Source organism: Microtus ochrogaster, linkage group LG4, assembly GCF_000317375.1.
Source record: "Microtus ochrogaster isolate Prairie Vole_2 linkage group LG4, MicOch1.0, whole genome shotgun sequence".
Lineage (NCBI taxonomy): Eukaryota > Metazoa > Chordata > Mammalia > Rodentia > Cricetidae > Microtus > Microtus ochrogaster.
Window position 1 is genome coordinate 18401666 of NC_022030.1, and position 15089 is coordinate 18416754.

General features: G+C 45.3%; 1 protein-coding gene across 2 annotated transcripts in view; it reads right to left on the reverse strand.

Moving 5' to 3' along the window:
- Window positions 1-2369: 2369 nt before the first annotated feature.
- The window catches only part of Znf541 (zinc finger protein 541), a 28934-nt gene continuing 16214 nt past the window's right edge, over window positions 2370-15089 (reverse strand). For both annotated transcript variants that reach the window (XM_005361069.3, XM_005361068.2), the window contains 8 exons: window positions 8614-8677; window positions 7909-8051; window positions 7501-7604; window positions 5686-5761; window positions 5083-5171; window positions 2945-3085; window positions 2629-2810; window positions 2370-2538 (listed from right to left, as the gene is read on the reverse strand). In XM_005361069.3, the coding sequence (XP_005361126.1) occupies window positions 2370-2538; window positions 2629-2810; window positions 2945-3085; window positions 5083-5171; window positions 5686-5761; window positions 7501-7604; window positions 7909-8051; window positions 8614-8677 (968 nt within the window). The remainder of the gene's footprint in view (window positions 2539-2628; window positions 2811-2944; window positions 3086-5082; window positions 5172-5685; window positions 5762-7500; window positions 7605-7908; window positions 8052-8613; window positions 8678-15089) is intronic.

Genomic DNA, 15089 nt, shown 5'->3' on the forward strand with positions numbered 1-15089 from the left:
GGTGATCATCTCCAGAATTGGTTTGGGAGTCCAGAAAGTCTCCCTTTCTAGCTGGAGGGCTGATTTTTAGATGGCTCAGCTGGTAAAAGCACTATCTAACAAGTTTAACGACCACAATTCGATTCCTGGGACCAACATGGTGGAAGGTGAGACCTGACTCCTGCCAAGTTGTTCTCTAACCTACACACACAACACACACACACAAGTTTGGGGGGATCTTTCAGTACCACACATAGAATGGCATGGGCATGTCAAAGGGGCACAGGAGGAGCTGGGGAGATGACTAAGTGGCTCAACTGACATGCAGGAGGCACCTGGGTTTGGCTACCTCGACCGGCGTAAAAAGCTGGGTATGTTAGCGTGTATCTATAACAGCAGTGGATGTGTGGGAGACAGGCATGTTCCTGGGTTCCAGGGTCAGTGAAAGACCTTGTCTCAAAAAAAAAAAGAGGGGCTGGAGAGATGGCTCAGAGGTTAAGAGCATTGCCTGCTCTTCCAAAGATCCTGAGTTCAATTCCCAGCAACCACATGGTGGCTCACAACCATCTGTTATGAGGTGTGGTGCCCTCTTCTGACCTGAAGGCATACACACAGACAGAATATTGTATACATAATAAATAAATATTTTTTAAAAAGAAAGAAAAAAGATGAAGAACATTTGAGAAAGATTTCTGATATCAACCACTGGCCTACACACAGAGAGACAGACACATACACACAAAAAATAAACTTTTAAAAATTAGTGAAAAAGTATAGTAAGATGTTGATGGGGGAAACTGGGTATGTTCAAGTTTTTGGTACTATGTTAGGTTTCTGTAAATCTACAGTTATTCTCAAAATCTCATCTAGAAGACCAGCCTCCAGGGCCTGGCCTACAATGATTCCAGTCTCAACAGTGGTGTAGCTAGCAGAGAACATTTGAGGAATGTGTTATGTGAGTTGGGTGTTGGAGACAGAAAAAGGCAAAAGACAGCTCCCCCTGACCGTTTCTCACTGAACACTTGTTGAATGGTCCCTACGCTCACCACTGTATTCTGACCACAGACCTGGTGAGTTTGGATGGCTACAATCAGTTTTGGTTCCACTTCTATTTGCTACAAGGTGTCATATTTTTGGAGCAGCAATAGATGATTATATATCCTCACCCATATGGTCAGACTTGCATTTCCACTCAAGAAGTTGGGCTACTCAGGGCAGAGCAGTGGAATGCACACTGCATAGCCATGCTTAGGTCACTGGGAACACCCAGCAAACAAAGTAAATTTCCTTATTTACCAGCTTACATGCATTGGGAAAGCATGTTCAAGCAGGAAATCAATTTGTAGATTACTAAGAAGAAAGAGGCCAATTCTGGTTCCTGGGCTGCCCTGCACCATCTCCCTCAAACAGGGCATCTCAACAGCTCCAAAATTAATTCCCTCCCTGCCTTTAATCTTTAGCTGAGATGTGGTCCCTTGGTGAGACCTCTGTAGTTCTGGGATGGGGCCCTGGGACACAGGAGGCGAGGCAGGGCTCTTCCCTATTCTCTTGCAAGTTGAGGTTGGGGTTCCTGTCCTTACATGGGCTGCAGCCATGATCTCATTCTGCTTGCTGCCAGGGTCCTTATCCTTGATTTCAGGTTGAGCAGCTATATCCACACATGCTTTTCTGGCTTCAGTCTATTATCATGGCCATCACCTGTGTGCTCATTCACAACTGCTACCAAGTCTTCTCCTAAACGAAGCTCTCTGAGGAAGGGGTTTTTGCTTCTGTGTATATGTTCCCACCTACAGACCGGGAACTGCTGGTGTGCGCTGCTTAATAACCTTCTCCCTGCTCACCTCTTGGCCCCAGCTGTGTGGCCCTGAAGCTTCTGCAGAGCACACAGTCTGGGAAGTTAGAAAACAGCTGTTTAAGAACCCAATTTAATAAGATACAAGCAGACACATAAAAAACACACCTAACAATATACAGTCATTGCAAGACTAGGGATGATGGGAATGCAGGGAGGCCCCACCTAGAGGAGGGCCCAGCTCACTGGATCTCAGGTGTCCTCACTGATTCTCTCTAACCAATGTTAGTCCCATGCCTACAGCTCAGATCTAAAAGCCACCTAGACCAAACCTGCCTCCCAGGGTCCCCTGCTCCAAGTGAATGGGACTACAAATATGCAACTATTAACCAGGAAAGAATGGAGCCTCTGGTCACCCACATGACTTCAGAGCTACTTGTGACAGCTTCTCCTGTTCATGTCCAAATGCCAGCCAAGCTTGCTAGCAAAGCTGGACATTGAGAGGAGAGAGGGGAAGGGTGCCCCAAACACTTCTGAGAGGCCCAGGGCACTGGCAAAGGGCTGGATCCCCTCTTGCAAACCAGCTTCCAGCAAGGAGTCACCACTGCAGGGGGCCCATGTCAGCTCCCAGCTCTTCCTCTTCCTCCTCCTCTTCCTCCTTCAGAGGGTATGGCTTCACAGGCCACTTCACCCTGACGGGTTCCACGTGCTCCTGGAGGCGGTGGCGCTTCATGTGGGCATTCCGACTCTTGATCTTGTCGAACACTCTGAGGAGTCACAAGGATGTGGGTCAGAGCTGGAGGAGCTTGGGAGGTAAGTCAAACAAGAGGGTGGAGGTCCAGAGGGAAGGCTAGTACCTCTCGCACTCTCTGCAAGGGAACACGCCCTGGCTCTCCACACTCCCTGGAGGCTCAGGGGTACGCTTTGGGACTGCACTTGGGCTGGAGTGAAGAATAGACTCCCTCCTGTAACTCTTGGTCTTTATCTTTAACTCAGGAGTTGGACGGTGGGTGGGTCTCTCCCGAGGGCTGCAAGTGATCTGCAGAAGGGGTAAAGATGATTTAAGACACTTGTGTGGAAACATCCTCTGCAGGGAGACCTTCCCTTAGGAGCCTCCCCCAGCCTCTGGCTGGACCAAAGATGCACCCAGGCTGCTCCTTCATGATCCTCTACCTTGTCTTCAGTCCTTTCTACCTCATCCAGCTCTCTCCTGCCCCTCTTCTCCAGCCCAGGTGCTCGGCCACAGTCAAACTTGACCATCTTTTTCCAGATGTAGTAGTATTCAACGCACTGTGCTACACTCTTAGTCTGGATCTAGTGGGAAGGAAGACACAGAAGCAGACTGTGGGCAGTACCTTACATGTGAACTCCACCTTGGAAATCCCTTCCCCAACACCTCTGCTCATAGCTGGGCAAAGATAAGGATCTTGGTCTTTCCAGGTGGTGAAGGGTCCAAATTGAAGTCACATATTAGTCACCAGCACTAAGTGCAGCATGCTTCTTCCCTGTAGGAAGGCACATAAAGACCCACAGGTGAGGAGGCTCACTGTGATGTTACAGCAGGCAATAGCCACACTTAGTGAGATTGGGAGTGACACAGAATGCCCTTCCTCTGTGGTGAGTACACAGCCATTAAACTAAACAAAGCCTCAAAAGTCCTCCAGGGAAGGACAGCTCTGAGTACAATGGAGTTGAGAGTACTCAGGCCCAGCCACTTGCTCTTGTAAAATATGACTCCTGGGCTGAATGTGGTGGTGCATGTCTTTAATCCTCTGGAGGCAGAGGCAGCATGATCTCTGATAGTGAGTTCCAGGACAGCCAGGACTATGTAGAGTGACCCTGTCTGAACAAACAAGCATGACTTCTGGAGCCAGGACTGTGAGTGATATGGGACTGTAATCCCAGCAGGAGGATAAAGAGTATGAAGCCAGCCTGTGATAAACAGTGATGATATCTTATCTCAAGAAAGAAAGAACCTCTGCAAAAACACCTAACAAAACAGAGAGCTGGAAGTGGGACCTAGTGGTAGAGAGATTGCTTGCTATGAAAGAGGATGTGGGTCCCCTTCCCAGCACCAAGAAGACGGGAGGATGAAGGGAGGTAGAAGGAAGGGAAAGTCGAGCTGCCTAGAAGGAAACTTTCCCACGAAATTAACTGTCAGTGAGCACCAGAGCACACTTTCTCTACAAGAATCTGAAACTGCTTGCGTGTTGTCAAAAACTAGCAGTCAAGGCAGCATGTCTTCTGCGTAGGAAACAGTACCAAGTTTAAAAAAAAAGAAAAAAGAAAGAAAGCTGACTTCTGCTCCTGAACACAATAGAATAACAGAAGCAGATTCACCTTCCAGCAAACAAAACAAAACAAAAACAAACAAAAAGCAGTGAAAAAAACAGTACAGGGAACGACTCTGAGAGCTGACTTTGTACATGACGCTCGCAACAGCTTTATTTTATAATTGCCCAAACCGGAAACCACTCAAATGTCCATCAACTGATAAATGATTAAATACAACCGTGGTACACCCATGCAGTAGAATATTATTTAGCAGCAGAAAGGATGAATTATTAATAAGTGCAACACATAGGAACTTCCAAGTAAGAATGCTGGGTATAAGCAGCTAGATGAAGCACAGAACACATACTGTCTGACTGCCCTAGTGATACAAAATTCAAAGTTCAAACTTTCTTACAGACCAGGCTGACAAGGGACATGGGGAGAGGCACAGTGGCATGTATAATAGGCTGCCAGGAATGGAGGAGGTACTGGACATCATAGAGAAGTTCGCTGTCTTGAGAGTCCTATGGGAACATACATGTGTAAAACATACTCAGCCTTGCACCTTGTTTAGGTGTAGTTTTATGTAAGAACAGAAGAGAGAGCCCTTGGGAGGCAGAGGCAGGTGGATCTCTGAGTTCAAGGGCAGTCTGTTCTATAGAGCAAGTTCCAGGACAGGCTCCAAAGCTACACAAAGAGACCCTGTCCCCAAAAACCAAGAAAATAAACAAAACCCAACAATGACAAAAAAATCCAACTAACCAACCAATCAAACCAAACAAAACAAAAACCAAAAACCAAAAAACCACCGCCACCACCAAAACATCAAAACCAGAAGAGCATTAGGTTGTACATTTGTGTGTTTCAGCACATGCACACATGAGTAAACCAGGACAGATGAAGGCAGCAAGTGCTGAGTTGGAGTGATCAGCACTGACTGATGAGAAGGAAGGCAACAGTAATAAGTGGTTTTGCTGTGGGCAGGCGAGAGACAGGTGTGTGAGGCAGGGCTTGCTGCCCACCCTCTGTCATCTTACTGTTTTGTGTATCAGGTAAAAGTCCTTCTTGTGGGCACAGAATGCCTTCTTGAAGAGCCTCTTCTCCATGGGGGTCCAGATGTCTGAACCTGCCGGGAACACAGTCATGGAAGGAGATGTTTTTCCTCAAGGGACCATAGCCTGACTGACATATGGACCATACTTTTTAGCACTGCCATTATGAACATCAATAATGTATTAACCTCAGACAGTCTTCCCAAATCCTACAAGGCTGGGGTCTCACTATCCACATGTTATAGATGCGTGCAACTGGCTGGGGCTTTGGTGGCTAAGGATGGGTGGGTCAAGCTGCCAGGCTTTTCTGTGCTCAGCTGCTCAACCTGAGTCTATATTTCCTGCCCCTGTCAGGAACACTCATCTTGCTGGAAAGAACTCTGAGGGAACGATGGAAAAGGGCTGATGGGGGTTTTGTGAATTCAAGGCAGTGCCTGCAGAGTCCTTCTGGAAAGAACAGGCCCCTTTAGGAAGTCAGGCAGAGGCCCTAAAAAGAAGGCTGAGAGACAGAGGCAGAGGTGGACTTTACCATTAGGCCTGGCAGGGATCAGCCAGACCTCAGTATCAAACAACCCTTTCTCCAGTTACCTGTGTAGCGATAGTCAGCTAGCGGGTGAGTGCGGGGCTTCTGGGGTCCTCTGAGTAACAGAGTCTCCAGGGCAACCTGGAAGGACAGCAAACGAGGGTCACTCATAAAGTATGGGAAATGGGGGCTGTCTCCATTCTTCTTTCATTGAAGAACAAATGTCTCTAAAGTCATCTGGTTCAAGGCTACCTACAAGTGCTTGGTTCTTGGGCTGGTGGGCAGTGTGTCAACCCATGATAGCCTCACTAAGCACCCCTATGAATATCATCTTTGCCTTCAAAATATGACTTTTCCATGAAGGGAACAGTATGTGGGTTTGTGAGGCACATACTACTGCCCCACCAGAGCCTAGAAGAGTGGCGTCCCACAAAACACTACATGTTATTCTCTCTTCTACACTCCTTACTCGAGTACTTTTACCTTTCAGCTGTGCTGGAGATGGAGTCTGGGCCTCACATATGAGCTATACCATTAGCCTTTGACTTTTTGAGACAGAACCTCATACTGTAGGCCAGGCTGGTCTCAAACTTATTATCCTCCTGCCTTAGCCTTCCAAGTCCTGGAAGTACAGGTGTGACAACACCCCTCAGCCAATACATTTATAAACAAAATTTGTCTCTCTTACAAGCCCTGTGAGAATACGAACTACCAGACATGGACTTTCTAGGGTCTGGTACAAAATGAAAATGAGGATTTCCACTGGGTGGTACACACATTTAATCCCAGCACTCAGGAAGCAGAGGTAGGTAGAGTTCTGAGTTCGAGGCCAAACTTGTTTACAGAGCAAGTTCCAGGACAGCCAATGCTACATAGAGAAACCCTGTCTTGAAAAACCATAAAAACAATACAAAATAAAAACAAGACAGAATTTCCACTCATAGTCCCCAGAGGAGGACAATGAAGTATTAAATCAAAAACAGAGCCTTGCCGGGTGGTGGTGGCGCACGCCTTTAATCCCAGCACTTGGGAGGCAGAGGCAGTCGGATCTCTGTGAGTTCGAGGCCAGCCTGGTCTAGAAAGAGTTAGTGCCAGGACAGGAACCAAAAGCTACAGAGAAACCCTGTCTCGAAAAATCAAAAAAAAAAAAAAAAACAGAGCCTTGACTTGATTGACATCCAGTGGGTATTCAATGTACACGTGCCAGGTACTGCCCCTCAATTTGGCAAAAAGCATGGCCCAGGACTGAGTCTCAGGTCTTGAACATTGGTCCTCCTGCACTGCCCCAGAATCCCTTCTCTTAGAGCAGTGGCTCTCAACCTTCCTAATGTTTCAACCCTTTAATACAGTTCCTCTTGTGATGACTACCCCCCAACCATAAAATGAGTTTTCTTACTACTTTGTTACTGTTATGAATTGTAATGTAAATATTGTGTTTTCCAATGGTCTTTTTTTTTTTTTTGGTTTTTGGTTTTTTGAGACAGGGTTTCTCTGTGGTTTTTGGAGCCTGTCCTGGAACTAGCTCTTGTAGACCAGGCTGGTCTCGAACTCACAGAGATCCGCCTGCCTCTGCCTCCCGAGTGCTGGGATTAAAGGCGTGCGCCACCACCGCCCTGCTCCAATGGTCTTAAGTGACTGCTAGGAAAGGATTCTTTGACCCCCCGCCCACACACAAAGGGGTCTTGACCCATAGGTTGAGAACCGCTATCCTGGAGACTCAATAATTGACAGACAAATCCTATAACTGAAAAGTTTCCACTCCCCCACTCTCAATACCAGCCTCAAATGATTGCAGACACTGACCTTCACCATTCCCTCATCCAGGCAATCCAAGGCCCAGAATGCCCAGCCCCAGGAGTGCAGGATACAAAGGATCTCACCTGAACACTGCCCTGGGCTTCATGAAGGCAGTGGAGGGCAAGCTCTAGGTTGGTGCCCCCTCCTGGCATCACACTGGAGCATGCCACATTGCAGAGCTCCATCACTGTATTTCCAGCAAAGTCCAAGAGCATTAGGAGGAAGAAATGGAGTCAGGACATGCCAGGGAGGTAGCCTTCCCCATAGCACAGGAGCTCTTAGTCAACTTCCCTTTCCTTACATCCCCAAAGAGGGCAGATTAGTAAAGGGAACAAGGAGGAACCATAGAACTCAGGCCTGCCACCTGCACTGGTAAGTCAGAGGTGGGGCAGGGCCATGCAACCTGGAGAAAGCTGCTAGGCCAAGGGCACAATTCCTGGAGTTGGATGGGGAAGGAGAAGCCTTGGGATCTGACTCAAAGCCTCAGACACCTCTGTCCTGGGTCTCTGGGTTGGTCATCACATCTCCCCATGGCTTCCAGACCAGAGAAGCTATATTCTCATCCACTGTGGCCAGCAGCCTCTCCTGCAGTTCTGGGATCTCCGCCTGAAACCTGTTTCCAACGTTGATGTGTCTGAAATGAGGCCACATACATACATGGGGATTCAAATGACTAAGCCAGGACACAGCAGAGATGTACCATGTACCCCGCTCACAGTCACTGCCTGCTCCATGACAGCTTACTGCCATCTCTCAGACATGGTGGCTGCTCATTACCTTTATCACCCAACAGACACAGGCATTTCAGAATATTCTTCTTCATATCTGATTTCTGATTTCTTGGGTGCCTCTCCTGGGGTCCAGGACAAGGAGCTACATGATACTGACCACCTGTTTCCAGCCACATCCCACAAATGTTCTATCCTCCTGCACTATGTTGTCTCCACTTCTGTTCAGAAACCCAGGTCCACAGAAGAAGTTCTGCCCCCACCACAAGCCCACCTGTCTAAGTTTAGACAGAAGTAACACAGTGGGCACTTTGACCCACTCCTGGAGAAGCCCAGATTCTCTAGTGAATATCTGCGTCTGGCCTGCCCTCCCTGGGAAGACAAGCCTGGAAAAAAGAGGCTTTGGAGCCCATACTGGTAAAAAATACCCTCACTAGAAGGACTTTGGCACTAAGTGTCCCAACTCACGGTTCGATGCTGATTTTAGTGTCATCCTTCACCACACAGATGCTAATGGAGCCGTCCACTTGGTCTAGAAAACACACAGGTAAGAGCCTCAGCAAGACAGGACTCTCAGGACTTTCTACCTGCCTTTGAGGACATAGGTGAAAAATAAGTTGTAAGACACAAAAGAGGAGAAAGATTTCTGAAAAAACCAGAGGAAGAAACTCAATAATTTAAAACAAAACAAAAGCTATTTGCCTAGCACGGTGGTGCAGAGGGGGCAAAGACAGTCTAATCTCTGTGAGCTGAAGGCCAGTCTGGTCTACATAGTGAGTTACAGAATAGCCATGATTCATAGACACTGTCTTGGGAAAAGCAATGAAACAAACAAAAAAACCTAATGAGGCTGGTGAGATGGCTCAGCTGAGAAGGGGCCACTGGGTCTGAAGAGCTCAGAACAATCTTTGGTGCCCACATGGTGGGAACAGAACAGATTGCTGTAGGTTGTCTTCTCACTTCACATATCTACCGACAGACAGACCCACATAAATGTAAAAAATTATGAAAACCACACACAGGTATTAAACCAGTAAGTTAACAGGAGTGGGATTGCTCAGGGGATAAAGACACTTGCTCGAGACCCTGACAACTTTGATTCAACTCTGAGGACCCATATAATGGAAGAAGAGAACTGACTCTCACAAACTGCCTTTTGACCTCTACACGTGGCACTCATGAACATATGCACAAACACATAGAATTAACCAATAAATGTAAGCCTTAAAATTAAAAGGAGTGGCTGGAGAGATGGCTCGATGGTTAAGAACATTAGCTACTCTTCCAGAGGACTTGGGTTCAATTCCCAGCACCCACATGGCAACTCATAGCCATCTGTGGCTCCAGTTCCAAGGTATCTGATGCTCTCACATGGATACACATAACAGGCAAAGCACCAAAGCACATAAATAAATCTTAAAAAAAAAAAAAACAACTTGACTTCCTCTTAATAAGATTGAGAGCCCGTGACTCCCAAGCAAGCTTGATTTTCTTCCCCATAAGCTCCTGGCTTGGGTAACTGAAGCTCTCTCCCAAATACTCCACATGAAGATGAGGCCACCCCACAACGCGTATCTCAAAGGCTTAATGAAATTGCAGAAGGGCCTGTTAGGTAGCTCAGTGGGTGATGATGTTCGCTGCCCAGCCTGATGACCTGAGTTTGATCCCTAGGACCTGTGTTGTGGAAGGGGAGCACCAACTCTTACAAGTTATTCTCTGACATCCACATGTGCCCCACCACAAATAGATGTAATTTAAGAAAATGAATTTTAAAAACTGTACAATTATCAAAAGTAAGGAAACTAGGATGATGAATTCTCACCAAGGAATGACTTTTAAGAGGTAGAAATTCTAGATATAAAAAGTACAATGACCAATGTTAAAGTCAACAGGTTTGACTGAGTTGGTAGAAAGAAATGATCAGCAAACCCGGAGGTGAATGAATAAAGAACCTGCAGAGGGAAAAGAATGGAGAACAGTGGACATAACTGAATACTGAAACCACATGTGATGGATGTACTGGACAGTAGAGAAGGGAATGGACAGATATTTAAAGAGAAAATGGTAGAAGGTCTCCTAGATTTAGTGAGAAACATGCACAACCAAAAATCCGCGATTCTAAATAGGACAAACACAAAGGCAAAGGTGCAAAGTCAAAGATTAAAATCTCAAAAGCAAAATGGGAAAGCAAAACAAAATAAAAACGAAACCACCTTATCCTATGCAAGGGAATTCCAATAAAACTCATAGTTGACTTTTGTGAAATTGGTGGTCAGAAGATAGGGACATAACACTGTGCTGAAAATAAATGTCAAACAAGTCTTATGCCAAAAAGTTAACCTTAAAAAGTAAAATGAAAAAGATTCCCAGATTTAAGGAAAATTGAGAAAAATTGGTTGCTATCAACCTTGGCTTATGAGAAATACTACAGGGGGGATATTCTTCACCTTTAGGAGAAAAACTGAGACATCCCACAGCACAGATGGAATCTGAACACAACGGAGTGAGGGAAACCAAGCATAAGGAACCACATACTGTGTGACTCCATGTGTTTGAAACCTCTCAAGCAGCCAGCCCTACAGAGACAGAAAGTGGATGAGTTTAGCCGAAACCTGGGCAGGAAGATGGGAAAGGAATGGTGGCAGAGAATGGAGTTTCTTTCTTGGGTGAGAAAAATACCTGAAAAGCAAGTATGGGATGATAGTGCATGGTCCTGTATTACTACTAAGAACCACTGAGCTATTATGCAGTTTAAAATGATAAGTTGTAGGGCTGTAGAGGTGGCTCAGTGGTTAAAAGTACAGTTTATTCTTCCAGAGGGCCCAAATTCAGTTCCCAGCACTCACATGAAGTAGCTCACACCCACCTGTAACTTCAGCCCCAGGGGAACCAATGCTCCTAACTAAACTATACAGGCACCTGCACTCACATATGCATATAATATCCCGAAACACACACACACACAACCACATAATTAAAAAAAATAAGCTAGGCATGGTAGTAAACACTTTTAATCCCAGCTCTCAGGGGGCAGAGGCAGGCAGATCTCTTCGAGTGTGAGGCTGGCCTGCTCTATACAGTGAGTTCCAGGCTAGCCAACACTGCATAGTGAGACTTTTTCCTTAAAACAAACAAGAATAAATTGTAGACTATGAGAGTTGTATGCCATTAAAGCTATTATTACCTTTAAAAAGAGATTGTAAAGAGTGCTCAGGCAATGGTGTGGCTCTATACTCTAAAGTTAAGTGCTGGCAGAAATGATTGTTCAGGTAATTAATTATAAAAGTCACTGTAATCATTGCAATTTATTTTTTTCCTAATTAATTAAAAGATCAGCTGCATAAGGTAATGTATGTTATGGGCCTAAAATATCTAGAAATATATGTTATAGTAACAGCACAAAGGAGCAAAACTGTGCTTCTGTGAAAGTGGTGTAGTCAGCTCAATCCCCAGAACACCTATAGAAAAACAACAGAAAACGAAACAAAACAAAAGCCCCACATGTCATGGTGCATATTTGCAACCTCAGTGCTGGAGAGGCAAAACAAAGTCCCTACGCTCACTGGCCACCCAGTCTATTCTGCTGGGTGAGCTCCAGGCCAGTGAAAGACCCTTTTTCTAAAGAAAGGGGCATGCCAGTCGGGGTGTCTTCTAGCCTCTACACACATGTGCACCTGTATAATATGAAAGTACATGCACACATACAAACAAAGAATAGCACCTGATGGTAATGGGCTCACAGGAATTATGGAAAAGACGTGGAATAGCAATGAAGGGTAAAGCAAACGCTGCAGGCAGTGCTTGCTTTATTCTATTTCCCTGACTTCCTGCAGCCATATCTACAATACTGTGTGTAAAGTAGTAAGGACAACAGTGACGAATGGGGTCTGCTGACACACCTGCTTAGGAAACAGCTGGGGCAGGAAAAGCTCATCAGATGGAGAACAGTGTCTCTGCTCTTCACCATTACTACATGAGCACAAATCTGAATGGACTCTACTAAGAAAAGATATCTATTGCACAGCATATGGTGGCATGTACCTGCAACTCCACAACTTTGAAGACATAGTTAGGAGGATGGTGAGTGAATGCTAGGCCAGCTTGGGCTGTATATAGATCCTATTTGAAAAAGGCAACAAGCTAAAAAAAAAAAACAAAGCAACAAGCAAAGATATGAGAGACACATGCTGACAAAAATTATTGAGACAAAGTGCACCAAGACCTAAATAAATGGAAAGATGGTCCATCATGGATAGAAAGGCCTAAATTAAGTAGGATCAAAACCCCGTGCCATTGTCCTTAGCTTCTCATCAGTCCTCATTGTTCGCCATGTTCAGAGAGACCAGTTATATCCCATGCTTTTTCCGTCACAGTCCAGCTGGCCTTGGTGAGCTCCCAATCAGCTCCACTGTCTCAATGGGTGGGTGCACCCCTCGTGGTCCCGACTTCGTTGCTCATGTTCTCCCTCCTTCTGCTCCTCATTGGGACCTTGAGAGCTCAGTCCAGTGCTCCAGTGTGGGTCTATGTCTTTGCAGGAGCCTAGCCAGTTTGGATGTTCACCTTCCTAAATATAGACGGAGGGGGGAGGACCTAGGACTTACCACAGGGCAGGGAACCCTGACTGCCCATTGGACTGGAGAGGGAGGGGGAGAGGAGTGGGGGGAGGGGGAGAAGAGTGGGAGGAGGGGGGAAGGGTGGGAGGAGGAGGAGGGAAATGGGAGGCTGGGAGGAGGTAGAAACTTGTTTTTTTTTCCCCTTTTCAAAAAAAAAAAAAAAGAAAGGCCTAAATTATTTAGTATGGTAAAACTTCCCAACTTATCTACATATTAAACAGGGTAACTATCAAAATCACCATCAATCCTAAAATTCTACAGCAATGCAATGAACCCATAGCAGCTAAAACAATCCTGGAAGACAGAACAACATAGGAGAACACAAATATACCTATTTGAAAGCTGACCACAAAGCTACAGTGGTCAAAACACTGTGGTACTAGTATAAGAATAAGCATGCAGACCAATAGGCAAACCCAGGCACTGCTGATTAATGGAGGTGTGTATTTGTGCATGCAAGTGCAAATCTATGTAGATAAGTGTTGTGAAATGTTATTTTAAGATGTTACATTCATTTATGTGTGGAACATTTGTTTAATGATACAAAGATGTGTTGCATTCTTTTATGTTGCATTTGTGTAACTCGTATGAAGTTATGTTACTTTGCCTATCTAAAAACCTGATTGGTCTAATAAAGAGCTAAACAGCCAGTAATGAGGTAGGAGAAAAGATAGGCGGGGCTACCTGGCAAAGAGAATAAATAGGAGGAGAAATCTGGGAAGAAAAGATCAAGGAGCAAGAAAAAAAGGAGAGGACATCAGGGACCAGCCACTCAACTACACAGCAAGTCATGGAGTAAGAAGTAAAGAAAGGTATACAGACTAGAGAAAGATAAAAGCCCAGAGGCAAAGATATGTGGGATAATTTAAGTTAAAAAAAAAGTTGGCTAGAAATAAGCCAACTTAAAGTCAGGCATTTATAAGTAAGAATGAGTCTCCATATGTGTATTTATTTGGGAGCTGGGTGGCAGGCGCCCAAAGAGACAAAGAGTAAAAGACAACCAACTACAGATAAGCATGCAAGTGTGTGCATGTGTGTGGAGGCCACACGTAAATGTCATGTGTTATTCCCCAAATATCATTCACCTTGATTTTTGAGACAAGATCTCTTACTGGCCTAGAGCTCACTAGTAGGCTGGACTGGCTGCCAGGTAAGCCCCAGGGTGCATCTATTTCCCTCATGCTGGGATTACAAATGTATGTCACTACTCTTGGCTTTTCTTACATAGGTTCTTGGGACTGAACTCAGATCTTCAAGCTTGTGTGGCAAGCACTTTATCAGCTGAACATCTCCCCAGTCTCAGTCACCTGATTTTAATAAAAGTGCCTGAAAAAATCATTCAGTGGGAATGATCTTTTCAGCAAATGATTGGAGCAAGTGGAACCACGCGAAATAATGAACTTTGATACTTACCTCATACAATATCCAAAAGCTAATTGGAAACTGACTAAAGATGTAAATTTAGGAATTAAAATTAGGGGCTAGTGGTAGTTCAGAGGTCAGAAGCATTGGCTGCTCTTCCAGCACCCACATGGCAGCTCACACCTGTCTGTAGCTTTGGTTCCAAGGGAAGCTCACACAGAGATACATGCAGGCAAAACACCAGTGCACATAAAAAAAATCATTTAAAAAGATTTTTTAAAAAGGGTCAAAATTATAAAACTCTTGAGGGGGTAAGAAGGGAGGGAGAGGAAGAGGGAGGGAGGAAGAGATGGAGGGGAGTATTGTGAGACTGAGGCAGGATCAGTGTGAACTCGAGGCTTCCCTGGGCTACAGAGAAAACAGGAGTGTCTCTTTATGACCCTGTGCCTGCCAACCTGTTACATATAACACCCAGAACACAAACTTTCAAGGAGTACCCAGCAAGATGCTTGGCACCAGTAATCATCAGGACAATACAAATCCAAACATAGCAAGAAGCACCTTTCACCTGACAGGATGATTTGAAAGAAGCACAGTCTAAGTGCAGGAAAGGGGCGGCGGTATCAGGACTCCTCTGGATTGTTGATGTGAATCCCAAATGGAATACTTTGACATATAGTTTGGAAGTTTAGATGGTTAGATTGAATTTCCATGTGACCCGGCATTTCATTCTAGCTATTTACGCAAAAGGAATTGGTACATAGATCCCCCCACAGGAAGTTGTTCACATATGTTCTTAAAGCATTACTTAAATAGCCAAAAAGGAAACAATACCCATCAACTGACTCTCTGAACATGGCGAACAATGAGGGCTGATGAGAAGCCAAGGACAATGGCACAGGGTTTTGATCCTACTTAATGTGCTGGCTTTGTGGGAGCCTAGCCAGTTTGGATGTTCACCTTCCTAGA